The 27,902-nt window shown below is 34.5% G+C and overlaps 1 protein-coding gene across 5 annotated transcripts in view; it reads right to left on the bottom strand.

The window, feature by feature from the left end:
* Positions 1 to 27,902, bottom strand: part of PHF14 (PHD finger protein 14) — a 238,970-nt gene that overhangs the window by 119,475 nt on the left and 91,593 nt on the right. For all 5 annotated transcript variants that reach the window (XM_069586619.1, XM_069586621.1, XM_069586622.1 and 2 more), the window contains exons 15-16: positions 25,384 to 25,434; positions 25,144 to 25,265 (exon numbers count right to left, since the gene is read on the bottom strand). In XM_069586619.1, coding sequence (XP_069442720.1) covers positions 25,144 to 25,265; positions 25,384 to 25,434 — 173 coding nt within the window. The remainder of the gene's footprint in view (positions 1 to 25,143; positions 25,266 to 25,383; positions 25,435 to 27,902) is intronic.

Below are 27,902 nucleotides of genomic sequence, written 5' to 3'. Positions count from 1 at the left end.
GACTCTGTATTGCCCAAGCAGTTAAAATTAGGAAAAACTAACAGCACACAAATTTTCAGATTAAAGAAAATTCAGATTTCAATGAGGTAGGAACTATCCTTAGAAACACCAGAGGAATGTGAAGGGTAATAAAACTCATTTAAGAATTTAAATGTATCTTAACTCATAGAACAATACAGCCATGAAGAAAAAAATGAACTGAATTACTATAAGTTACATTAAAGTACGACAAAAACTACCATCCCAATCTAAATAAGGTTTGAACATTTTATATATAAAAAATAACATTAAGCCAAGTTTCTAGTAATATCTGATGAATATTACTCTTAAAATATTAAATATGAATGACTGTAATTAAAATCTATAGATTTTCTATTCTCTTCATCTATGTAAAGGGCATACTATGTGATAAGCATGGAGGGAGCCTGGGACTGGAAAAATTAAAATTAACTTAAATATCAATATATGGTACTGGGAGATGGGAGGGAGGTTCAAGAGGGGTGGATACATGTACACTTATGGCTGATTCATGTTGATGTATGGCAGAAACAAACACAATAATGTAAAACAATAATCTTCCAATTAAATAAATTTTTAAAAGATACAATTACTGAGGTTTTTTTATGTGCATAAGCCTTTTTCTGGGATTTTTATTCCTTTCTGTTGATTGTTTTGTCTAGCCCTACACTAATAATAAAATGAAACCAACAAAACATTGTAAAGCAATTATTTCCAAATTAAAAATTATTTTTTTAAAGATATGGTACTTACACACTAAGAATCATGAATTGACCAAGACATACAGACGGTAAAGAATCTGTCTGTAATGTGGAAGACCTGGGTTCGATCCCTGGGTTGGGAAGATCCCCTGAAGAAGGAAATGGCAACCCACTCCAGTATTCTTACCTGGAGAATCCCATGGACAGAGGAGCCTGGCAGGCTACAGTCCATGAGGTCACAAAGAGTTGGACAGGACTGAGTGACAAATGTAACATAAATTAAAGTTGAAGCAAGATGGCATGAAACTAAGTGAAAGTTTTAGGAAGGAGAACTAGGTTATCCCAAACTGTGAATAACTGAAATGAAGATTAAAAAGACCGAGGTCAGGTGGTCAGGTGTGGAAGACCGTAGACCATGTTTTAGACTCAGGATTTACCCTTGCAACAAATGAGAAGCTTCTGGACAAATTTAAGTACAACATGAACAAATTCTTTAGACAACTAGATGGAGACTGGAGACATTCAAACTACTGATGGTGCTGGTTACTATAACAGACTAAGAGGGAGTTAATGAAGGCATATAACCTCTATTTCTATTCGTTTAATCCTCACAGCAATTCTGAGGTAGAAACAATTACTACTCTCAGTTCATAAATGAAGAAACTAAGGAGCAGAGATCAGTGCAGATGGTAACTGCAGCCATGAAACTAAAAGATGCCTGCTCCTTGGAAGAAAAGCTATGACCAACCTAGACAGCATATTAAAAAGCAGAGACATTACTTTGCCAACAAAGGTCCATCTTGTCAAAGCTATGGTTTTTCCAGTGGTCATGTATGGATGTGAGAGTTGGACTATAAAGAAAGCTGAGCACCCAAGAATTGATGCTTTTGAACTGTGGTGTTGGAGAAGACTCTTGAGAGTCCCTTGGACTGCAAGGAGATCCAACCAGTCCATCCTAAAGGAAATCAGTCCTGAATATTCACTGGAAGGATTGAAGCTCCAAAATTTTGGCCACCTGATGCAAAAAACTGACTCACTAGAAAAGAGTGATGCTGGGAAAGATTGAAGGCAGGAGGAGAAGGGGATGACAGAGAACGAGATGGTTGGATGGCATCACTGACTAAATGGACATAAGTTTGAGCAAGCTCTGGGAGATGGTGGAGGACAGGGAAGACTGGTGTGCTGCAGTCCATGGGTTCGCAAAGAGTTGGACACAACTGAGGGACTGAACTGAACTGAAGGCACAAAGATTATATAACTTACTCAAAGTTAAAACTAATAACTGTTGGCGGAGAATTTGAACCCAAATAATTTGGGCCCCAGACACAAGCATTTTAACCACTGTTCTGCCACTGATAGGGACTAGAGTAAAAACAAAAGCTTTAAGAAGGAATGTTCGTCACCAATGTTATTAAATGCTGAAACAAGACCAAAAATGAAGAGTACTTAGAAAATTAAAATGCCTTTGAATTTAGCAATTCAGAATTTATCAGTGACCTCTTCAATTAAAACAATAATTTTGCCTTTGTAATCAACCACCAAACACAAATTCAATTTCCTCAAGGTCCAATCACCAAACACTATTAATAAGGTCTAAAACATTATATAAAAAGTTACAAAATTGAAAAGAAGCTTCAACAAGCTTGAAAATATGTATTCTCAGTATTTAAAAAGTTACAAAATCATCTCTGAAAACAAACTGGTTTTATTTTTTTTTTATTTTTTATTTTTATTTTTATTTTTTTATTTTTATTTTAAAATCTTTAATTCTTACATGCGTTCCCAAACATGAACCCCCCTCCCACCTCCCTCCCCATAACAAACTGGTTTTAAATCAAAAGAATTTGACATATACTAGTAAAGCAAACTAACATTTTATATTATGGTAATACAAAAATATAAAATAAAGCTATTTTTAATTGACATAATATCTCCACAGGTCTTTAAAAATATTTCATGCACAACTGCACATAGATCATCCAAAGGGCAAAGACAAATAATATGCACTGCCTGACTAGGTAATGTATGAGATATTAGTTGGTTATGTCATAACAACACACATTAATTTCTTCAGACATAAATATTATAACATATAAAAATTAAAAGTTCAGTTTTGCCAAAAGTATCATTAGCAAGCAAAACACACACACACACAAAATACCTGAAAGAAAAGGCCTGTAATCTATGTAAAAAATATGTGATAAAATTATTTTTAAAAAAAGAGGAAACATCTCAATAAGGAGGCACAAGATATGGAAAGACAACACATGGATGAGAAAATCCAGATGGGTGATCAATATATGAATAAATACTCAACTGCACAGTCACAAAATAAAATAAAAATGTCAATTTCTATCAACCAAATTGTCAAAAACTTACACAATAGCATCCTCACACAATTATGTATATTGGCAAATGATACAATAATATATATTAAAATGTAAAATATAGAGTTTGGTCTAGCAAACTCAATTTGGGATAGAAATCAAACAAAAAAACATGAATTTCCATTTATAGATAAGTACTAATAAATTGTGGTTTATTTTATTGTACTATTTTATTGCTACTTAAAAGACTGGTTTAGTTCTATATTTACTGAAAAAGTCCATTATGTGTTTTCAAGTTTAAAAAAAAAACAAGGGACGTTTCAGAGTAAAGCCAAAATAGCTATAAGAGAGAGAGGAAGCCAGCCAATATGCCCTGAATATTTCGTTTGCACTTAGAAGAAAGAAGTATGCTGATTATACACTAACTGACTATGTCCATTATCTCAAATGGAAAGGGTTTTGAGGAAGCAGGGTGAAAATAACATTTCTCTGTACACTTATTAAGCAATTAAAAACAACATATATTGCATTAATACTTAAAAAAACATCTGTTAAATTAACAAATATGCTCTAATCCAATATGCCATTATCTCCAAAATAAAAGGCTATCTGTATATGCCAAATATTTTTTATATTGATGATTTGTTTTCCCAGAATTGTATGTGTATGTATGTATAATGTATGTATACAGTTTCTTCATGAACATGTTTACATTTTGTATTTATTTTTAACTATGTTAGAAAAATTATAATAAGTTATGCAAAATAGCACATTATAAAGTATCTTTTTTTATCTTACTTATGTAATGTTACAATCCCCCAAACAATCATAAATTGTGGTGTTTTAGGTCAAATAATTCTGCACAGAATTCTGCCACAAAAGGACTTCCCATCTTCCTAAGAATGCTCACAAAGCATCTCTTCTCTTCTGGAAAGCCTTGCTCTTTTTTTCCCTACTTGCTTAAACCTACCCATTCTTTTACAAATCCATCGGCTTCACTGGCTACCATTTTTTCTTTTTTTAAAAAATTATCTTATTGGGCAATCCTATACTAACAGTTCCCATTATCTGAGAATTTTCAGAAAACTGATTATTTCTACATAACAAATTTCTGTGGCTTTCTGGTCATAATGATGGAGAGTTGGGAGGGACAAAGGAGGAAGGAAGAAGGGAAAGTGAAGGAGGGTAAGAGGGAGGGAAAAAAGAAAAAAAAGGAAGGAAGAAAGTGAAAAAGAAAAGGAAAGCAAAAGAAAGGTGCTTGCTCAGTAAGGCATACTTTATACCACTAACGAAGTCCCAAATCATTTACAGTTGAAAACACAGGGATTTATATCCACACTGAATATTATTCTAATTAGTTCTTTTGATCTATATAATCATTTGAAGACCAAGAACTGTTGAACTCAATGTAAACCCTCCCATTCTGAGACATTTGCAAGAAAGAGCAGCGGAATTAAAGCCCATCAAGCAACTAAATACAATCGACAATAGAGTTCATAAAGAGTGATGGTCTCCTATTAAAGCCAGCTGGGAAAACGGGCAGATTGAGTGAGAGATTTCAAGTTAAATTTCCATTTCTTTAGTTGAAATTGCACCTTTTATAAATATTCCTATAATCCTGGGGATTTAGGGGAACCAAAGTAGTGTTTAGCCAAACACTATCTGATGTCTCTTTTATCAAAAGTGAGATACTGAGAAATATGTATGTGCAAAATACATTTCCAAGGTTTTGGTTTTGTTTTTTTTTAATTATTGTGTGATGGGACCCATACCCAGGCACTCCGTATCAACTCTACAACAGAGTCCAATGCTGTACAAGTGTTACAAAATATATTTTAGTAAGTTACTCTCTCTTTCTCAGTATGTTTCCATAGGGCAAAAAAGTTTTATGTGGGACAACTTTATGACTTCATTCCCAATAGAAATGTGCCCTCTCAAAGTTAACAGGCATTGATCTTTAGACCAGTGAGCCTATAAAATCAGCTCTAATAATACACATCTAAAGTGACAATAAAAAGTAGGATACTTTCTGGTTACACATAATAGGTAAGGTCTATGTAATTACTAAACAAAGCTGTCCTGATTTACTGACATGTCATTTCTGATCAAGAGTTACTAGGAAGAAAAAAGGAGAGGGGAGGACAATGGAGAAAAAAAATTAACTTGAAAGAATAAACACACTGCTTTAAAGATATACTAGAACTACATGATTTGTGTATCACAGTTAACATAAAATGTAAAGGGGTAAGAGTCATGTTACTAAAAAAAATTTAACTGATTTATTTTGAAAACAGATTCCTATAATAGAATTCAGTGCTTGGTCACTCTTCCCCTACATTCCTATCCTAAACTTTCGTTTCTTTTTAATGAAAAAAAGGAGTCAGCAAAACAAAATGCCACCATTAAATCATTCTGCAACATTTTGTGTCAAAAATGTAATGGGAAACGCACACATCAAGGGAAAGGTTACTGTTCTTCCAGAACATCTTTTCACTTGGTTCACGGCTCATCCTTCTACATAACCGTGCAGGCACTACTGACGGTTTTCTCTTTCGGTTTAATGTGGCATTTGAAGGATTATGGCATTTTCAGAAACCACAGTGCAGTGATTTTAGTCGTTATCTGACTGAAAGTGATACTGCGACTCAGAATAACTGAGCTGTTTATGTGCAGTGGTAAAAGTCAGCTACCAACTCTTTTCACATTATCAACCTAATTGTTGATTGTGTATTTTCTTAATAATACATGAGGTCAGTCTAGAAACTAACGCCAGAATTAGAGAAAACCCCATTTAAATGGGAGCCTGCTGTACACAGGTATACTATATTTAATTTTAAATCCTATTAACTGCATTGTTATAGAAAGAGTTAATTCAGAAATTGGTAATCTTAACTCATTTCAGTTTGGGGAAAAATGTAATTGAAACTGTTTCACAAAAAGGGTTAAAATAAACAATTAAAAGGAATATTCTTAGAAATTAAAATGAAAAGAAACCATATATCATACATGTGAATCAATTAAGAACTATAAAGATACAGTAAATGAGATATGCTATAAATACCCAGATAATATTTTAATCTACAAATATTTGAATAGATTACTTATATTAATATATTTAAAGTATATTTTAAAAGCTCAATCTATAATATTTTATTTTATAGAATTAAGAAAATAAAAAACTTTTCAAATGGAAAGAAAACAGTTTCTACTATAAACTATTTCTCACAAACTATTTCTCCATCTCAATTAGTGAAAAATGAAAAGAGGCTGCCTTAAAATTAACTCATGCTTCTGGTAAGCTATGACCTATAATATGTACAATTGACAACAAAATTAGAAAAATAACATGGATTAATACAATAAAAAACAGCACTGTTGGTGGGAGGTTTGTGCTGTAAATTGTTCAAAATCCCAGACTGCTGGATATTTTCCATTTCTGAATTGCCTTCTCTTCTCCTTTAGTCTATGATATAATGAAATCACAGAATGTGAAAATTAAAAGGTATCTTCAAATATATCTAATACATTGCTTAACTTATGAATGAGAGAGATGGTTTCCAGAAAAGTTGTCTGCATCCTCAAGGTGACAGTCTTCAAACTCTCAGTGTTAGTCCTATACCCTCCACCATCATTTTGCCTGGTTAGTTATCTAATGAAGTTTTCAAGTGAGGTTCATTTTTTGAGCCTATTAAGATAAACATTCAATGTACTTTCACTGCCAAAGAAAGACTGTCCTTAATAAGTAAGAAAATTATATTCCTGGTTTTCCTAATTAACAATTTTTTCATATATGTTAACAGCATTATGTGGAAAATTAGAGCTGTAATAATGACATATACCACATCTAAATAATAAGTGAATAGGGTGAAATTAAGGGGAAAATGAGGTTTGATAACTTACTTTTATCCTTATTCAAAAAATAGAGATAGAAATATAAAAACACTTGTTCAAATACAACAATGTTATATCTAACACACACACATTCACACATGTACATTTTAAAACCTGAACAAGATCACCCTAAGGTTAAAGAATTCTGAGGTTATGTATTTCTGAGATTTAAGTCTCAGTTTTATGTATGCTACAGAATCAACTAAACAATGCAAAACTTCCCGAGTGGGGAACATATTAACATTTATTTTATGAAGATTCTGAAATGACAATGTTCTTATTTGCTCACTGAATTTCAAAGGACCGCAGTTCTTTGTCTACTAACTTGTATTGTTCTACTCATTTAAATAATCTCTCTTCTCAAAGACAAAACCCTCAGATCACAGGTAATTAAGAGGCTGACTACAACAGGGGTAAATCTGCTTTTCAGATTTAATCTACCAAATGCAAATATACTGCACTCGGGATCTTTCTTTTTTACCCCACAACTGGTGCTTATTACAAATACTCACCTCTCTAAAATTTCACATCATTGTGCCTATAAACTCAAGATTTCTTCAGTCTATTATTAGAATGATGCGGTTGTATTCTTCAAGACAACACAGAGGGACCACAAAAGCATTTAGTAGACAGATGACCACAATTAAAATGACGAGTGACCAAAAAGATAAAGGTAAGATGCATCGTGCATTTTCACAAACAGCAACTTCAATTAATATATGCAACATTATGTGATTTAAGTATATACGCATATGCCATTTTAATGTGTATACATATAACATAAATACAATGTAAATATATTCATATACCCTTCAACCTGAAAGTTATTTGTAAAAGATGTAACTTGTCCATGAAAAAAGGATAGAGTATATTTCCTTAAAAACAAAAGTCCCGGAGACAAACATCTACAAAGGTCACATTTATTGAGTCCTATGCCTCTCATTTAATATAAAATACAAATGAATAATAATGACATCTAAAGTTAAAAACAAAAAGTAGTAATTTTAATAAATCCTTTTATTATCAAAGAAAATCAAATAGTATAGTTGGAAGAATAAAGATTACAGCACTACAGTCTCAAAGAACATCAAGTTTAATTTTAAAAAAACACACCAAAATTCAAAACATCAGATATGATCCCAAAAGGGATGTCATCATTTAGCCTGAAACAAATACATTTATCAAAGGCAAGTTTTATTCTACCAGGGAGCTGAAATGTAGATTTATATTGAGTCTGTATGAGCTGAGAGCACAAACTGTTTGAATCTGAGTATCAGTTTCACTACTTTCTTTTGGGAAGTTATTTATGCCTCAGTTGCCCCATCAATTCAATGGAAGCAATACTACTGCTCACCTTATAGGGTAGCTGTAAGGATTGAATGATTCAATATGTACATATATATATATATATATATGTATATATATATATATGGTATCTGGTCCATATAAGCATTATATAAATAGTTTATTACAGTTGTTTGCATATATAGGGTATTTATAATTCCCTAATTACTATGCCAAGCCATTTACTTCTATTTATCTCACTTAATCCTCCAACAACCTCTGGGTTAGGTACTATTGACTATGGTTATTTTACAGATAAAGAAACCAAACCACAGAGAACATAAAGGCAGAATTCCCAAATAACAGAAACAGGTTTCAAATCAGGTGGCTGGCTATAAATACCCATTTTTAATTGTTCATTATATAAAACTGTTTCCCAAAATGTAGAAAGACTCTGAAATTTAATAACATTTAGGCTTTTCACATAAATTTAGCAGGTTTGCTTTAAAAATATCCAATGTAAAATATGCTGAAGAAGGAATAAAATGGGATAAGTTTTTCACATACAAGATTCACTTGAATTAGAAGTATCTATTTCATTAAATTATTTTGTTAAAGAAGAAACATATTCAATGACAGGTGTTCAAGATGGTATGGCAGGCTTTATTTAGGACCATCATGATAGATTTAGGAACCACTGCATTGCAACCTTATACTGGGGCAGAAAGACTGGGCCAAACTCTGAATACAGTATGGCCAAGAGGGAATTTATAGAAAAAGTGCATGGTGGTGATCAATGGATATAAAATTAATAAGTGGAAATATCAGTGCTAAGGGGGTTTTGGCTAAACTGACCTGAAAGAATTTTTTCTTAAGATACACCTGGGTGATCAGAATGGTAGAGACTGAGAAACTGGATCAGATACCTAGGGTGATCAGACATCAAGGGTGAGAGGTTCTGCTTAAACCTACTGAGCAGGGTTCCTGCTAAAACTGGACATTATAAGGAAACATACAGATGAACTTTGGAGAAAGTTCAGTAACCTGACTAAAGTTTAGTCCAGCAAAGAATCTTTATTGCCTTTGCTAAGTCGCTTCAGTTGTGTCCGACTCTGTGTGACCCCACAGACGGCACCCACCAGGCTCCCCTATCCCTGGGATTCTCCAGGCAAGAACACTGGAGTGGGTTGCCATTTCCTTCTCCAATGCATGAAAGTGAAAAGTGAAAGTGAAGTCGCTCAGTTGTGTCCAACTCTTCGCGACCCCCTTTAGCACATTAAAAACATTTTTTTGAAGAAAAAACAACAAAAACTAATTTTATTTAATCAAACGTGTAAAAATAATATTAAGATAAAAAATGGATTAGGAAAGGAATAGGCTATGAGGAACAAGTGACAAGAGAATATTTGCAGTGGTTTCCTGAGGGTGAGGGTGAGCGTGAGATATAGGATACATGGCATATGGAATCTCCCCCCAACCAGGGGTCAAACCCATGACATCTGCATTTGGAGAGCAGAGTCTTAACCACTGGGCCACTGGGGAAGCCCATAAGAGTAATATGAAAATGAGAAAAATGAATCAGGAAAGTAACAGGTTATGAAGAACCAGTGACAAGAGAATATTTGCAGTGGTTGTCTGAGGGTAGGGTGGGAGCTAGGATTGACAGTATATAGGCAGAGCACTTTTTGAGGTAATGGAAAATTCTCTAAAATGGGACTCTATTGATAGCTGAACAGTTCTATAAATTTATTAAAAATTGTTAACAGTCTACATATAAAATGGCTGAATTTGTACAGTATGAAAATTAAATCTCAATATAGTTATTTTTAAAAAGAAAAAATATTTGCTCTTTATCAAAGGAAGTAGGCTGTACCAAGGGAACTGACTTATTTTCCAGTCTCTTTAGCTAAATGAGAGAAAAGGCAACAAGAATGACTTCCACTCTAAGAGACTTAATCAAAATATATATATAGTCCACATAGTTACAGAATAGTCTAGAAAGAGATTCTGAAAGTATGTGTTTACAAGAGAGTCTGTGAGGGAGCGTAATTCAGTATAGATTTGGGAACTTGTAACATCACATGACTTCCCTGGTGGCTCAGATGGTAAGGCGACTACCTACAATGCAGGAGACCTGGGTTTAATCCCTGGGTCGGAAAGATCTCCTGGAGAAGGAATTGGCAACCCACTCCAGTATTCTTGCCTGGAAAATCCCATGGACAGAAGAGCCTGGTAGGCTACAATCTGTGGGGTCACAAAAGGTAGGACACAACTGAGCGACTTCACTCACTCACTGAATCAACATCACATATGATTATCAGAGGTAGTCTGTTAGAGCTCAGAGACCCTCTGAGATTCAGCAGCTTGCTAGACAAGGCAAGCTTGCTAGGTAAGAGACAAGCTTGGACTAACTGAGGTCTTCTAATTCTCAGTGAAGTAATCATAGTCAATCAGAAACCTTTATTTACCTACCCTTTTTGTTGTTGTTTGCTATAAGAATATACTATTTTAAAGTTTGTTTTTAATAAGTAAAAATGAAAAAACAAATCAATTAAGACCCAAAGAAAAGTCTTCGCTCTCAAAGAGATGACACAATTTCAGTGTATAAGGCTGAAATGCATAGACTTAGTGCATCAGTAAATAATTTTAAAAAAATTTACTCTGATTAACTTCCTGTGCCATATTGTAGAAGACTATGAGAATCATCATGAATAAATGGAAGGCCTCATTTAATCTAGTGAAAAAAGTAATTCATAGATAATTTCCAAGGAATTGGATAATAGCATGATGTGGGATTTTATGTGGATCCCAAGGTCAATCAAAGTTAGAAAAACATCATTATGGGATCATATAAGTCTGGAAGGATACATGAAAGAAGTAAATATATAACAAGTCTTAGAAGAAAGAAGAGAATACGATCTGAAATAGTATAGGAAGCAGGAAAGTCTCAAGCAAAGAGTTGTAGTGCCCATCCAAAAGATAAGCATACTCAAGAAAAGAAGCAACTGACAACTGAAACAAAATAAATAAATTGCTTGAAAAACACAGCTTACCATAACTAAGGTAAGACAAAAGAAAACGTTTTCAATAGCTCTATTATCTAAATATGTTAAAAATCGAGGGACTTCCCTGGTGGTCTAGTGGTTAAGACTCTGTCCTTCCAGTGGAGTGGGTGTGGGTTCAATCTCTAGTTGGGTTACTAGGACCCCCACATGCTGCATGGGGCAGTCAAGAAACAAAAAGTAATAATAAATAAGTAAAGATTTTTTAATATGAAATTAATTACCAAAAACCTCCCAACAAAGAAAATTCTAGTCCCGAATGGGAGAAAATAATAGCAAATGAAACAACTGACAAAGGATTAATCTCCAAAATACACAAGCCGCTCATTCAACTCAATACCAGAAAAACAAACAACCCAATTAAAAAGTAGGCAGAAGACTGAACCAGACATTTCTCCAAGGAAGATATACAGATGGCCAATAAACACATGAAAAGATATTAACGCTGCTCATTATTATAGAAATGCAAATCAATATACAATGAGGTATATCACCTCCTACCAATCAGAATGGCCACCGTCAAAAAAATCTACAAACAATAAATGCTAGAGAGGGTGTAGAGAAAATGGAAACTTCTTGTACTGTTGGTGGGAATGTAAATTGATACAGCCATATCAATGTAAATTAATATGAATACAGTATAGACATTCCCTAAAAAACTAGGAATAAACTATCATATGGCCCAACAATCACACTACTAGGTATATACCCTGAGGAAACCATAATTGGAAAAGGCACACACACTCCAATGTTCACTGCAGCACTATTTACAATAACTAGGACATGGAAGCAAACTAGATGTCCATCAACAGATCAATGGATAAATAAGCTGTAGTATATATATACAACAGAGTATTAGTCATAAAAAGGAACACATCAGTTCAAAAGAAAAGGATGAACCTAGAGCCTATTATAAAGAGTGAAATAAGTCAGAAAAACAAATATTGTATATTAACATATATATGCAGTCTAGAAAGATAGTACTGATGAACCTATCTGCAACTCAGCAATGGAGACACAGACCTAGAGAAGAGACTTGTGGCCACAGTTAAGGAAGGAGTGGGGGGATGAACTGAGAGAGTAGCACCCAAAGATGTACCTTACCATATGCAAAACAGATAGCCAGTGGGAATTTGCTGCATGACACAGAGCACTCAAACCCAGGGTTCTGTGACAATGAAGCGGGTGAGACGGGATGGAAGGTGGGAGGGAGGTTCAAGAAGGAGGGGACATGGGACATATGTACACCTAGCGTTGATTCATGTTGATGTATGGCAGAAACCAACACAATACTGTAAAAGCAATTATTCTCAAGTTAAAATTAAATTTTAAAAAAAAAAGAAAGAAAGAAAGCAAACTCTGGTCCAGATGGTTACATTTGAAGAATTCAATGAAAATTCAATGAAGAAATAAAATCAATCAATAAATACTTTAAAAAAATAGAATACTTTCTAACATCTTCTAGAAGGCCAATATAACCTGAAAAACAATTGAAGAATAATATTTACATGAATAGAGACACAAAACCCTTATCAAAATACTAGCAAATAAAATCCAAATATATAGCCCAGGAGGGCCTTATCCCAGGATTGTAAAGTTGATACAACTTTTGAGGTCTCCATCTGTGAAGGTTGGAAAAGCTAGACTGAAACACTGCTTATGCACCTACTTGTGCCAAGATCTCCTTATTGAGAGGTCTTAACACTTCTCTCCTGGAGAAGGCAATGGCACCCCACTCCAGTACTCTTGCCTGGAAAATCCCATGAACGGAGGAGCCTGGTGCACTGCAGTCCATAGGGTCGCTAAGAGTGGGACACGACTTCACTTTCACTTTTCACTTTCACGCGTTGGAGAAGGAAATGGCAACCCACTCCAGTGTTCTTGCCTGGAGAATCCCAGGGACGGGGGAGCCTGGTGGGCTGCCGTCTATGGGGTCACACAGAGTCAGACACGACTGAAGCGATTTAGCAGCAGCAGCACCAGCAACACTTCTCGCCACTGAGTCTGTATTTTTCAATTTCCTAGCCCTTTCCCTTCTTCTTCACTCCAGTCCCTGGGTCCATTAAACAGCCAAAGCCTTCTGATTTTAACCATAATGTTCAGCTTGGCTTCTGATCCTAACTGACTACCTCAACACCTGGCAGCTCTCAACACCTGCATAAACAGGTTTTTTTTTTTTAATCTTATTTAAAAATTTCTTATACAATAGCATCAAAAACATTAAATACTTAGGAATACATTTAATAATAAACACGTAAGACTTCTATAATGCAAACTGTAAAAACATTGATGAAAAAAATAATGGATATCTGAAAATCTGAACAAATGTAAAGATATACCTAGTTCATGCATCAGGAAACAATTCTGCTAATGCTTCCCAATATTAATGTTCCCCAAATTCATCCACATATTTAACACAAAACTTATCAAAATCCCAGTAGGCTTCTTTTGAAACACTGTGGTTAAATATATGCAAGATTTACCATTTTAACCATTTTTAAGTGTACATTTCAGACACATTAAGTACATTCACACTGTTGTGCAAGCATCACCACTATCTAATCATTTTACACAACTTAAACTCAGCACCTATTCAAACACTAACTCCCCAGTCACGTTGATCCTGGCAACCACGATCCCACTTTCTGTCTCTATGAATTTAACTACTCTTAAATATCCCGTATTAAGTAGAATCATACTACATTTGTCCTTTTTTGACTGGCTTATTTCAGTCAGCATTAAAGTCTTCAGTGTTCATTCATGTTATAGCATGTATCAGAATTTCCTTCCTTTTTATTGTTGGAATATATCCTGACGGCTTCCGTGGTGGCTCAGTGGTAAAGAATCCACCAGCCAACACAGGAGATGCAGGTTCGATCCCTGGATCAGGAAGATCCCCTGGAGAAGGAAATGGCAACCCACTTCAGTATTCTTGCCTGGGAAACACCATGAACAGAGAAGCCTGGTAGGCTAGAGTCTGTGGCATTGCAAAAAGTAGGACATGACTTAGTGACTAAACAACAACAACATGAATATATCTTATTTTGTTTATCCATTCATCTATTAATGGACACTTGGTTCGTTTCCACCATTTGACTACTCCTAATAATGCTGCCAGGCTTCCCTGGTAGCTCAGCTGGTGAAGAGGCTGCCTGCAATGCAGGAGACTCTCGTTCAATTTCTGGGTCGGGAAGATACCCTAGAGAAGGCATAGACTACCCACTCCAGTATTCCAGGGCTTCACTGGTGGTTCAGTCGGTAAAGAATCCACCTGCAACGCGGGAGACCTGGGTTGGGAAGATCCCCTGGAGGAGGCATGGCAACACACTCCAGGATTCCTGCCTTGAGAATCCCCATGGACAGAGGAGCCTGGTGGGCTGCAGTCCATGGGGTCACAAAGAGTCAGACACAACTGAGAGACTAAGCACACAGCAATAATGCTGCCGTGAATATGAATGTACAATATCTCTTTAAGCTCCTGCTTTCAATTCTTTGGGGGTATATACTCTCTAGAAGTGAAATTTCTTTCCCTCCACATCCTCCTCCAAACTTGTTATTTTATATTTTTGTCTGTTTAATAATAGTTATTCTAATGGGTTTGAAGCAGTATTTCATTGTGGTGTTGCTTTGAATTTCACTAATGATTAATGTATAGCATATTTTCATATGCTTAATGACTGTAGAATTTCTTTGGAGAAATGTCTGTTTAAGTCTTTTGCTCATTTTTAATCAGTTTTTTTCATGTTGCAAATGATTTGTTGTTCTTTTTATACTCTTGACATCAATCTCTCATTGGATGCATGATTTGCAAATATTTTCTCACTCTGTTGGTTGCCTTTTCACTCTGTTGGTAGTTTCCTTTGACATAGATATTTCTATGTCTATTCTATTTCTATTTCTGTTTCTATGTCTGATGAATGAAGTCTAACATATATTTTTGTTGTTGCTGGACTGTGCTTTTTTTGGTATCATATCCATGCTTTCTTCCTTTTAATAAAAATGGAAAGCTCTTTCTGACACTCATATGAAAATGCAAAGGATCCCAAATAACAAATGAGCTTATGATAAGACCTCAATAATCCAGACATTAGTAGTGGCCTAGAAATATGTACATAGCTTGATGGAACAGAATACAAAGTCTAGAAACTGACTCTCATTTAAAAAGTCAATTAATATTTAACAATGAAACCAAAGCAACTTAATGTAGAAAGGAAATGCTTGCTAGCAATTTGTTAGAAAACTGGTGCTAGAAAATTAGAAATCCACATGGGATAATAAACAAAACTTCCTTAACTATACCTGAAGTTAAACAAAAATTAACTTCGGATGAACCATACAAATCTCAGTATAAAAGTTAATTCATAAAGCTTTTAGAAGAACACAAAGATAATTTTTGTGACCTGGACCTAAGCAAAGGCTTCTTAGATAGAACACAAAGGCATTAATCATAAAATAAAAAGTTGCTAAACTGAACTTAGTAAAATTAGTAATTTCTGCTAATACCATTAAAAAATGAAAAAGCAGGCCATAGATGAAGATTGTATGTTTGAAAAACATGTATTTGCAAAATAGAGTATATTAAAAACTCATATAAACTCAATACTAAACATACTACCCAATTTTTTTTTAATGAGCAAAAGAATTAGCTCACAAAGGAAGATATACAAATAGCCAGTGAGCATATAAAAATGTGCTCAACATTATTATACATCAGAGTAATGTAAACTAAAACCACAGTGCCATTCCCTCACACATTCATTAAAACGGCTGACATCAAATAAAAACTAAACATGCCATTTATACGTTCTACAAGAGGTAACTTCTAGGGGAAAAAAATACAGTGGTTGCCTCTGAGAAGAGGGAATGACTAGGAAAGGGCACAGCTCTTGGGAATGATAAAAACTGTTCCACATCTTAATAGAAATGGGGGTTACATAAGCTTATCATAAAAAATTTTGTTACATGCTTGTCTTAAAATTCACCAATTTATTCATTTAACATTTATGCATTTCACTGTCACTTTAACCACACACACACACATACACAAGCAACTACTGAAGTTAATAGATTTATTTTTTGCAGTGGTTGGGGCTGGCAATTCCGAAACTACTTCCTATGTATCCTAAGCTTGAGCAAATAGGAAAATATATTATCCTGAAACCCAAACTGGATAAGACAATTTATGAATACACTTTAATATTTCTATGAAATATTTATTTTTTTATAGAAATGTTTCTATGAAACTATTTCATTTCATCATTAACTCAGAATTTACAACCTTTGGGAAGCTTAGTTATTGTTTCTCTAAGTATTTACAGAGTCTGGATTTAAAAACACTGAACAAAGCACATGTAACTAGACTTCTATATAGATACAGCCATTTTTCTTACTTGAATTTTAATGTTTGTTGTTTACATCAAAATTATTAAGATATTTTGCCAAAATATCCATTAAAAAAATATACCAGATAGGGTGACACATAATGAAACTTTAAATAGTTGCAATGTTTGCATTTTTCCTACTTATCATTGATTAAAGTGAAAGTCGCCCAGTCGTGTCCGACTCTTTGCGACCCCATGGACTATAGCCTGCTAGGCTCCTCTGTCCACGGAATTTTCTAGGCAAGAATAACTGGGGTGGGTTGCCACTTCCTTCTCCAATCTTTGATTAAAAATATAAAGAAAAATATCTTTGTTAATCAGTGCTCAGGGTGATTTATTTATACATTCTAGCATTATTCATATATTAAATGCTGGCATTCTTATAGAGTTTTAATTCTGGTATTAAGCTGATTGAATTAAGTTTTTTTTTATTTTTTTAAGTTAATACAAATAAGTAACCAGGTCTTCAAAAATTATATAAACTTTCAAAACTGAAGTAGACCTCACTAAGGTTTCTTTTAACATCAAAAAGCTTAAAAATCCATTGTTAAACAAAATGAAAATTTAGAAATATTTTCTCAAAATATGGATATAATGATGTTAAACTCTCCAGAATATGACAGAAATACGTTTCTGAATTCTATTCAATTTTACTTACGCATTAGGTGATGTTGTTTGGTATTCATATCAGAATTCCTTGAAAATCTGTTTCTATAAACTATTTCTTATTATGGTTATTCAAAAAGTAAATGTAAAAGTTTTTTAAGCAGTTAAAAAACCTAAGAAAAGGAAGTTTCAAGTCATAATTATACTTCTGTTTAAATTTTCAAATAATTTCTAGTGCTTTGTATTTAGAACGCTACACTTACCTTCCCTTTTGATGCGATTCTTGTTAAAGAATTAGCACATTTCCTCAGGCTATGAGTTATAGGAAGTCTATATGTCTTTCAACAACTTGATATGCTACTTTATCTTTGCCTTCTATGTAAAATTAGATTTTCATATCAGATTTTTGATAATATTTTTAAGCCTCTTTTATAGTAAAAATAAAAATTAGGAAGATTTAATATCTGGCCAATGATTCCCTAACGCAACCTCTTAAAATGTGTGTAAGCCATTACCTACCACAGGGAGGCGCTCGTTGCTCAGTGACTTGGAGTAAGAACAGCAGAGCTATAAGGACATGTAAAACAGAGACTGTGCCTTCTAGATGGCCATACTTGCAAGAGAGAGAATTCAAGTAATATTACAGCACTAACAGCAGTGAACTTCAAGAAGAGATATATCACACAGGACATAAGGGTGACATGAGGCGATACATTTTACTATACATAATTGAAAGAAATATTAGACCTCCAAGCTTTGGAAACAATCCTTTAGAATACAGCAATTTGTACTACATTGATCACTGACTCAGGGTTATAAAACAGAACATAACATTAAAACCTATCCTTGAAACTGTTGGTAAAACTAAGGAATAGAAACAGAAGATTAACCAGAAATGTCTTTGTGCAGGAAATTTTTTTTACTAATTTGAAATTTACTAGAAGACAAATCATTTTAAAATTTATATTTGTTTCTAATTTACAAGTGTCCAAATAATATATATTCGCACCATCACTTGACATTCCTACATAAATATGCAAATTTTATCATTAAGACTGATTACTATGTGATAAACTACATAAGAAATAATAAATTGGAAAGTGCATAATCAAAATAAATCATGCTAAATATTTTAGTCAGTCAGTTTAGTTGCTCAGTAGTGTCCGACTCTGTGATCCCATGGACTGCAGCACACCAGGCTTCCCTCTCCATCACCAACTCCTAGAGTTTCTTCAAACTCATGTCAGTTGAGTCAGTGATGCCATCCAACCATCTCATCCTCCGTCGTCCCCTTCACCTCCCGCCTTCAATCTTTCCCAGCATCAGGGTCTTTTCAAATTAGTCAGCTATTCACACCAGGTGGCCAAAGTACTGGAGTTTCAGCTTCAACATCAGTCCTTTCAATGAATACTCAGGACTGATTTCCAATAGGATGGACTGGTTGGATCTCCTTGCAGTCCAAGGGACTCTCAAGAGTCTTCTCCAACACCACAGTTCAAAAGCATCAATTCTCCGGCACTCAGCTTTCCTTATAGTCCAACTCTCACATCAATACACGACTACTGGAAAAACCATAGCCTTGACTAGACGGACCTTCGTTGGCAAGGTAATGCCTCTGCTTTTGAATACGCTATTTAGGTTGCTCATAACTTTTCTCCCAAGGAGTAAGCGTCTTCTAATTTCATGGCTGTAGTCACCATCTGCAGTGATTTTGGAGCCCCAAAAGATAGTCTGACACTGTTTCCACTATTTCTCCATTTATTTGCCATGAAGTGATGGGGCCAGATGCCATGATGTTAGTTTTCTGAATGTTGGGTTTTAAGCCAAGTTTTTCACTTTCCTCTTTCACTTTCACCAAGAGGCTCTTTAGTTCCTCTTCACTTTCTGCCATAAGAGTGGTGTCATCTGCATATCTGAGATTATTGATATTTCTCCTGCCAATCTTGATTCCAGCACTTCATCCAGCCCAGAGTTTCTCATGATGTACTGTACATATAAGTTAAATAAGCAGGGTGACAATATACAGCCTTGACATACTCCTTTTCCTACCTGGAACCAGTCTCTTGTTCCATGTCCAGTTCTAACTGTTGCTTCCTGTCCTGCATACAGATTTCTCAAGAGACAGGTCAGGTGGTCTGGTACTGCCATCTCTTTCAGAACTTTCCACAGTTTATTGTGATCCACACAGTCAAAGGCTTTGGCATAGTCAATAAAGCAGAAATAGATGGGAGATAACCCACGCCCAAGCTCAGGAGCAGTGGCTGCACTTGCTGGACCAGCAGTGAGAAGATACCCCATGTCCAAGGGCAAAGCAGAAGCCCCAGCAAGAAGGTAGGAGGGGCGAATTTGCATTTAAAATCAAACCCCATTCCCGCCAGAGATGCTCAGAGGGCTCAAACAAACCGTGTGCACACCAGGACCCAGGGACCCCGCAGAGAGTGAGCCAGAACTGTATCTGAGCATCTGCTGTGGAAGTATGGGTCGGTGGTGGTCTGCCGCAGGGACAGAGGCCCTGGGTGCAGCAGACTTGGAGAATCCCATGGATGGAGAAGCCTGGTGGGCTACAGTCCACGGGGTCGCAAAGAGTCGGACACGACTGAGCGAACAGTCTAGTCTAAGCTCTCTTGGAGGAGATAGCTGTTAACCCCACCATAGAGCTGCCAGAACTTACACAGGACTGGGAAACAGACTCTCGGAGGGCACAACAGAAACCTGTGCACCAGGACCCAGAAGAAAGGAGCAGTGACTCCACAGGAGACTGCCCCGGACTTGCCTGTGGGTGTCCGGCTGTGTCTGGCAGAGGCGTGAGTCAGCTGGCGGCCTGCTGCAGGGCTGGGGGCACTGAGTGCAGCGGTACATGCAATGGATCTTTTGAGGGAGGTCCCCTCTACCTTCATTGCCTCCATCACAGTTTGGCCCCAGGTAAATAGCAAGGAGGGAACACAGTTCCACTCATCAACAGAAAATTGGATTAACGATTTACTGAGCATGGCCCTGCCAATCAGAACGAGACCCAGTTTCCCCCTCAGTCAGTCTCTCCCACCAGGAAGCTTCCATAAGCCTCTCATCCTTATTGATCAAAGGGCAGACAGACTGAAAACCACAATCACAGAAAACGAACCCATCTAATCACATGGACCACAGCTTTGTCTAACTCAATGAAAACTATGAGCCAGGCCGTGCAGGGCCACCCAAGACAGACCAGGTCATGGTGGGGAGTTCTGACAAAATGTGGTCCACTGGAGAAGGGAATGGCAAACCACTTCAGTAGTCTTGCCTTGAGAACCCCATGAACAGTGTGAAATATTTTAGGCAAGCTATCAAATGTAATCAATTATTCTTAAGAGAAATGAAACTATGTTTTATTTTTTTAAGTACTTTTAAACAATCTATTAGTATTTAAAGTGATCTTACATTCTATGAACATAGAGTTAACACAGAGTTACAAATAAGATCTGCTCTCTTAGTCTAACAGAATCTCTGGGGAATTAAACACCCCTTACTATGACCCAGGCAATCTATAAACCTCCAGAAAGCTAAAACAGGAAATGTAATTATAAATTGAAAAATCTGAATTATCACAGAGACCAATATTTGAAATAATTGATAAATATGAATTTGTGTTTGTGTTCCTAGTAACTTAAGATACCAACAAATTGTTTTGAGGAAGGCACACAGAAGCTAGATGTTTAAAATGTCACATAAACAAAAGTGCTAATAACAGTGTAACAGACCAAATAAACATCCTAACTCTGTAACCAAAATGGTTCAATACCTATATAATTTGCCATATACTCAAATAAGGAAGAGAATATAGTAAACATTTAATGGTATAGACTTAGCTATAAAAATAAAACAGCTGCACAGATCATTTCCTGCCCTCAATGCTTCTAAGTAATGGCCACAATACAAGGTAAAACTAAAGATGTTATTTAAGAGGACCAATGGATTTTAAGGATCTTGGTTTTAGGAGACCTTTTTCCTCTCGCCTATCTCCCGTTAAGTAATAAAATGTGTCCCACTGAGTTTACATAGTTAAGATAAAATCTGAAGCCTAAAATTTTGGTCTTATTCCTAATTTGATGGTTTGATAAAGATGTGTAGAGAACAAAAGCCAACCTACGTCTAAAATCTATCTTTTGAAAATAAAATGTGTTCAAGAAGAATAATCACTTTATTTCTACTTTTACATTAATATATCAACAAACATTTCAAATTTGTGATTCCTAGTCCTTTACCTAAAACACAGAAAAAAACCACTGCTCTTTAGCAACATGAAAGTAATCCTCCTTTATTAAGTCTTCTAAACATTTTATCATATACTGAGTGAACAATTTGTTCTAGGAATAAATTAGAATAGTAAATGTTTTTAAATTAATTCAGCAAAGAATAATCAGTCACTACTCATATGGCAAAGTCACTCATTTGCCACGCATTTACTGAGAATTAAATGTCCCAGGAACTGAGGAAGCAAAACCAAGTAAGATATCACTAAGAGCTCAAAAGTACCTCCAACAAGGAACATTCACAGCAAAAAGATAAATATCCACAAAGACCTCATAATTTGAAGATAGTTTCAATTTTCCCATTAGCATTTAACTGCACTAAATAACACAGAGGAATATATTTTCAATTGGAAACTTTCCAGTTAAAATTTTAATTAAATTTAAAAAGTAGATGGCAAAAAAGGAAGCACTATTTTTGTTAATCAATATAATAATGTAAACCATCTTTCATCCTTAAGACACTGATAACTTTCATATTTCCCATGTTTAGAAGAAATAGTTGGTCAAATCATTTTAGGGACCATGTTTCAACAAATTCAAATTTTTTGTCTCCCTTATTGCAAGAATAATCATATACAAAAACAGGACAAGCACACTCTCTGAAAGGTAAAAAAATATGCATTAGTATTATTAATGTAACATATTTACCATCTAGAACCCTTATTTCAGAGCACACATCCATGTATTCTTTGAATTACTAAGTATTAAAGATACCACTGCCCTACTATCTTATACAGAATAACTCACAAAGCTTATAATGGAGCACAGCATGATTGTGATCATATACAAGAGAGGAAAAAAACCAAGACACAGAAATTCTAAATTACTTGTCAAAGACCTGAGAAAACTAAAGAGGCAAAACAGAAAATAACATTTGGAACCTATTATTACAGGTAACTGACAAATTGAATGCAGCTTTCTCATGATATTAAAAAAATTATACATGTAAATTAACATATACACATTTACAAATAACTGAAAAAGCCAGGAACATCATAAGAATTTTTTATATAGCCTGAATTACATAGAGAAGTGTGGTTTCAAAATCAAAGCTGCTAAACAGCCGATTCCAGTGAGTCATGTACATTAGTTCAAAGGAATCTGAGAAAATACAGTATATTCAATATAATATTAGTAATTAAATTATGACCCAAGAAGTTGATTTTATAAGAGGACTTAATAAACATATATAATAAGTAATATGATCAAGCACTGAAATATATCTTCAGGGGAAAAAAAGTTTAATTTAAAATGTTTTAAAAGTAAAGTTAAAAAAACAGCATGTGTACATAATATTTAAGATGCAACTTAATCATAAAAGTGTGGGTTTTGGGGAGAGGGGTTTGCAAACAACAATGGTACCATTACAAAATAAAAGAGATATTAGGGGAAATGGTAGATATTGGCTTATAAGCCTACCTCTTGAAACACATGAAATTCTACATAAAATTCTTCTTTAACCCAAAAGCAATGTGCTTAAACTAAATGTGCATGTGTGTGTGTGTGTATATAAAATATAGATAAAATATATATGTATTTTTAAAGAACAATCACATTATAACTATAAAACATTTTATGGCAAGGCTTTATATCCAGCTTATTTTGTTCTCAGAGCATTATTAGTATATAACGTTTATAAAACATTTAATTCCCTCTTCATTACCTCTAAAATCTTTGCAGAAAATCTGATATTATCTTCTTAACAAGGAAAAACTAAGGAAGAGATTTGTATATCCATCATTTCTAGAGTAACAAAAATATCTTTACCTTCCAGAAGACTTTCACAAAAACCAGACACTGGAATGTTATAATAATGCAAGTGAAGATGAAAATTTTATAATAGGAACTGATTAAATGAGAAGAAAGGCTAATAATAGATAAAAATGTTTATCAAGAATCAAAGAAAGGTGATACCTATTTTTTCTTTTTTAAGACAACTATAAAACAATGTCCTGGAGATACTCTTGTTATAAAGTGATTTTTAAGATGAAAATTATATTTACTTCTTAGGTTCTTTTTTTCAAATATGACCAAATAAATAAAATACAAACATGACAAAAACATATAGAGTCTATAGCAAAAAGACCTGCATCAGCCTACTATCTTAAGAAAATAAATAGGGGGTAGATATTTACATAGATTTTAATAGTTATAAAAAGAATAACCAGCTCTCTTAACTATTGCTTCAAAATGCCCCACAATGCCGCTCTCAATTCTAGACTGAATTTTTGTTCATTATGTAAGAGTGTTTTTATGTTTTTTTCTTTTATTTGTTGTTTTATGCATTCCAGTATGTTATGCTTATGTTTGGGATTTCTTTTTTTATATAAATCAGAACATCATGTTGTGATGAGAATTATTCATGGTTCTCTTCTGATATTAGAACTAATTTACCCTAAACTTAAATAAGCTTAATCTCCAGGAAAGCTTTCATGATATTTTACATAAACTATCTCAAGAAACAGTGGTCTAATATTACAGACTTTTCAAGTTTGCTGAAGCACTCTGTATTTCTTCACTGGAATTTATACTTTTTCTATCTCAACGATGGCATAAAGTCATGAAATTTAAAACCACATGCCTTTAAGAAATTAAAACAAGCAAATTATACTTCTAATGACAAATACATGACATCATTTTGGAAGCAAGTATTTAAAATCTTATAAAGGTATTAATACATATTAACTAATAATTTTTGAATCATTCAATTTCTATGCTGTGAGTTAGGGGTTTATCAAAAGACAAAATTTTGAAGGAAATCAGAAAGTGTTCCCATAACATACTAAAAAATTCTTTGTGTCACTGTCCTTTGAAAGAGGATACCTCTTTTTAGATGAGGTCTCCTTTTTCTCACCCACCCACTGCTTCATCTCACTGAAAGCTTTGTGCAATTTCATCATCTCAGCAAGAGAGGCAAATGGCTCAAGTTAGCAGTCTCTGGACCCTCAGGAATACCCACTATGTCATATCACCTGAGATTCCTGATTAGAATTATGCCTGATTAAAAAAAAAAAAGTAACAAAACAAAACAAAGAAACAAAGAAGAAAAACAAAACAGAAAACAAAAAATGTCTACCTAGGCCATCTTTTCACCTTTCTTTATTTCATAAGAGAGAAGCATTTAACACATTTTTTTGAAAAATGATAAAGTACTAACAAAGCTCGTGTCAATAAAAAGTATTTCTTATCATTACTGCTAAAAAACTTATCAACTTTTATACGCTAACAAAACTCAGTAATTTTATTGCTCTATGAGATAAGACATAATAACCTTAGCACAAACAGTTTAGATCAAATTATTTTTGTGGCCTCTATCTATAGAACACAGTCAACTTCTCATGCCAAGGGAAAGTTAATTCTCTTTTGTTCAAAATCCAGATTATCACTCTTAACTATATCTAAATCCAGAGAATAACCATGTGTAGCACATTGGATGAAATTTGTTTGTGAAGTACTTTTTTCACTAAATAAGATTTTAAGAAAGGTCCTATACTGTGATTTTTTTTTCCCCCATTATATCTGTGATGAGAAAATGATTAGGATGGAACCTTAATCCCCTAAAGATAAAGTCTCAGCAACCAGCTTACCTGACTAGATTTTCATTGTCTCCAGTTCCCTTGCAAGTTGCACATTCAGTTCGTAAATCTTCAGCCTTGGGCTTCTTTTGTAACACAGACTGCCTTTGTCTTCTCTCTCTAGGAACTCTTTCCTGTCATACAAGGAAGAAACAAAATATAAAATCCGGATGTGAGGAAAACAGAAATAATTTTAAGCAAGGAAGTTTCTCAAAGTTTAGACTATGCAAAATATGCTTAACTTATTCCAACCTCATGTTTTTCTTCCTCAGGAATGAAGCTTCGTTTTCGTCCTCTGGTTCTCTAAAAAAAAAAAGAAAGAAAGAAAGAAAAATCCACAAAAATATCCAATGTTTAATTAATGGTAAAAATAAATTTTCTCTGTTAAATGTTACTGCTTACGTTAAGCAGTTGGAAAGTTAGCAGCATTTCTAATTAATGCAGTACTGCTCTACTGTACTTTGTTACAATTTATATCATAGAAAATAAAAACATGACAAATTAAGTACAGCCTACAGTAACGGTGCTTTACTTTTAAATAACAGATATTTGATAAGAAAAATAAGCTACAAAATTAGCTTGAAGATTTATGAACACCATAGATGTCATACTATGATGATTTATGAAGAACATTTAAACTTTCATAACTTATCATATATGATTGCTAGAGCTAAACCTGGACTCACAATACATCTATTGTATGCCTCTGTGTGTGTGTGTATGTTTGTGTGCTGCACAAACATGTCAGAGTAACAAGAATCAATTTTTAACAGCTATGAAACAAGTGGGAGGCAAAGGGCTCAGATGTCTCCCAATCCTGGTTAAAGTAAAATCAACTAAAACATGGACCAGGTGACTTCAAACTTTTGAAATTTATATCCTGTATTTCAGAACACATTTACCATGTGAAAGACAACATTTGTATGTTTTAAAGTAATACAAGTACAATAGTATTTGCAGCCTATGTGTTAAAAATCTCGACCCATATAGCACATACTCTGGCGATCTATAATTCTCATGTGAAGATCACTGTTCTTAAGAGAGAATGAAGAGAAAGGAGGCACCACTTCCAAAAATTACTTTGTCTGACTGCTGAGATCAAGGAACATTATTCCCAAGTTACAGTAGGGACCAAACAATTCTAAACTACTGTCATTTCAATTTTCCACAGAACCAAGTTACTTGTTATTTAGAACCCACATCCTGTTTAATCTGCCCCTCGAGGAGAAGGGGGCAACAGAGGATGAGATGGTTGAACGGTATCATCGACTCAATGGGTATGAGTTTGAGCAAACTCAGGGACATAGTGAAGGACAGGGAAGCCTGGCCAGCTGCAGTCCATGGTATCACAAAGTCATCAGACACAACTGAGCAACTGAACAACAACAGATGACCAAAAGTTAACTAAGTCAGTCATTCAAAATAAGTAGATTTAAAGACAACATATTCATTTACATTTAAACTCTCAATCAGTATATTTTGATTATATTATAGAAGAAATTAGGAAGAAAAAGTAAGACTGTACCCAGGGAAAGATTTCAAATGCAGTCCACACTGGACATGACTGAGTGAGTGAGCACATATACATCTATTTTTAATTTCAAAGATTAGTACTAAGCCTTGCTTCTCAAAATATGAATCATGGTTCATAAGCACTGGCATCCACTGGGAGTTAGAAATGAAGAATCTCATGCCCACAACAACATACTGAATTAGGACTTGTCTTTTCACAAGATCCTCAAGTAAGTCATATACACATTAAAATTTGAAAACAGCCTTTAATACTGACAACACTTACCCAAGTCCTAATTAAAACCTTATGGCTAGCTCTTTGTATAGTCATCTTTCCCCTCTATGACATTCCTTCTTTTATGCTTCAAATTCTGTCTCCCTACACAATTTCTCCCAAAACTGGTAAGGACCATGTCATATTCATCTTTTCAGACCCAATTAACCCTAATATAATGCATATTACATAGAAATTCAACAAATTTGTTTAAATAAAATAAATATAAGTATCTGGATTGAAACTACAAATGAATACACCAGATAATACAAATGATAACACTGACAAAAAGGTTAAGTTATTGTTCCCTTCTCTAATAATCTATTTTCAATTTGCAAAAATTATGCATAGAGCCATTTCAATAAGGTGATCAAAATTAATAACCACTATCAAAGGAAAAATATTCAAATTACTTATTTTAGTTCTATGAACATCTAAAGAATGTTCAAATGGTCTTCACACATTTCTATATTTCTCTTCATTCAACCCATCTTTTGTTGAGTCATCTAGTTTTTGAATCATCTACTCACTGAATTAATTTTTAAAGTATATATGTCAATGGTCCAAGTTCATATTCTCAGTTCTTTTAAAAATATATAATTATTTACCATTTATGATTAATACTTTAAATTTTCAAACATCTGGCTTGATTCCATCAATTGGAAGCTTTACATACCCACGGAAGAGCTGATCTTTAGGTAGACTGGTAAGGAGTCCAGGGCCCTCAAGGAGGAAGGGGTCCAGAGCCCTCAAGGAGAAAGGGGTTTGGGGCTCTCAAGGAGGAGAAAAGGATAAAGGTTTTTTCCCTACATAGCTTTGTCTTAGTCAATATAACAATCTATCTTGCTGAAGGACATGTTTCTCCTTGACAAGAACATTGACTAATCTTGTTATCTTAAGACATATATTGTGGGAGTGGGTCTGGTAAGACCTTTCTATTGTTAGTTCTAATCCTGTTAATTTAAGATGTATGTTGTGGGAGGCA

The sequence above is a fragment of the Ovis canadensis genome, chromosome 4 (genome assembly GCF_042477335.2).
Source record: "Ovis canadensis isolate MfBH-ARS-UI-01 breed Bighorn chromosome 4, ARS-UI_OviCan_v2, whole genome shotgun sequence".
NCBI lineage: Eukaryota > Metazoa > Chordata > Mammalia > Artiodactyla > Bovidae > Ovis > Ovis canadensis.
This window is presented reverse-complemented; position numbering and strand designations above follow the sequence as displayed.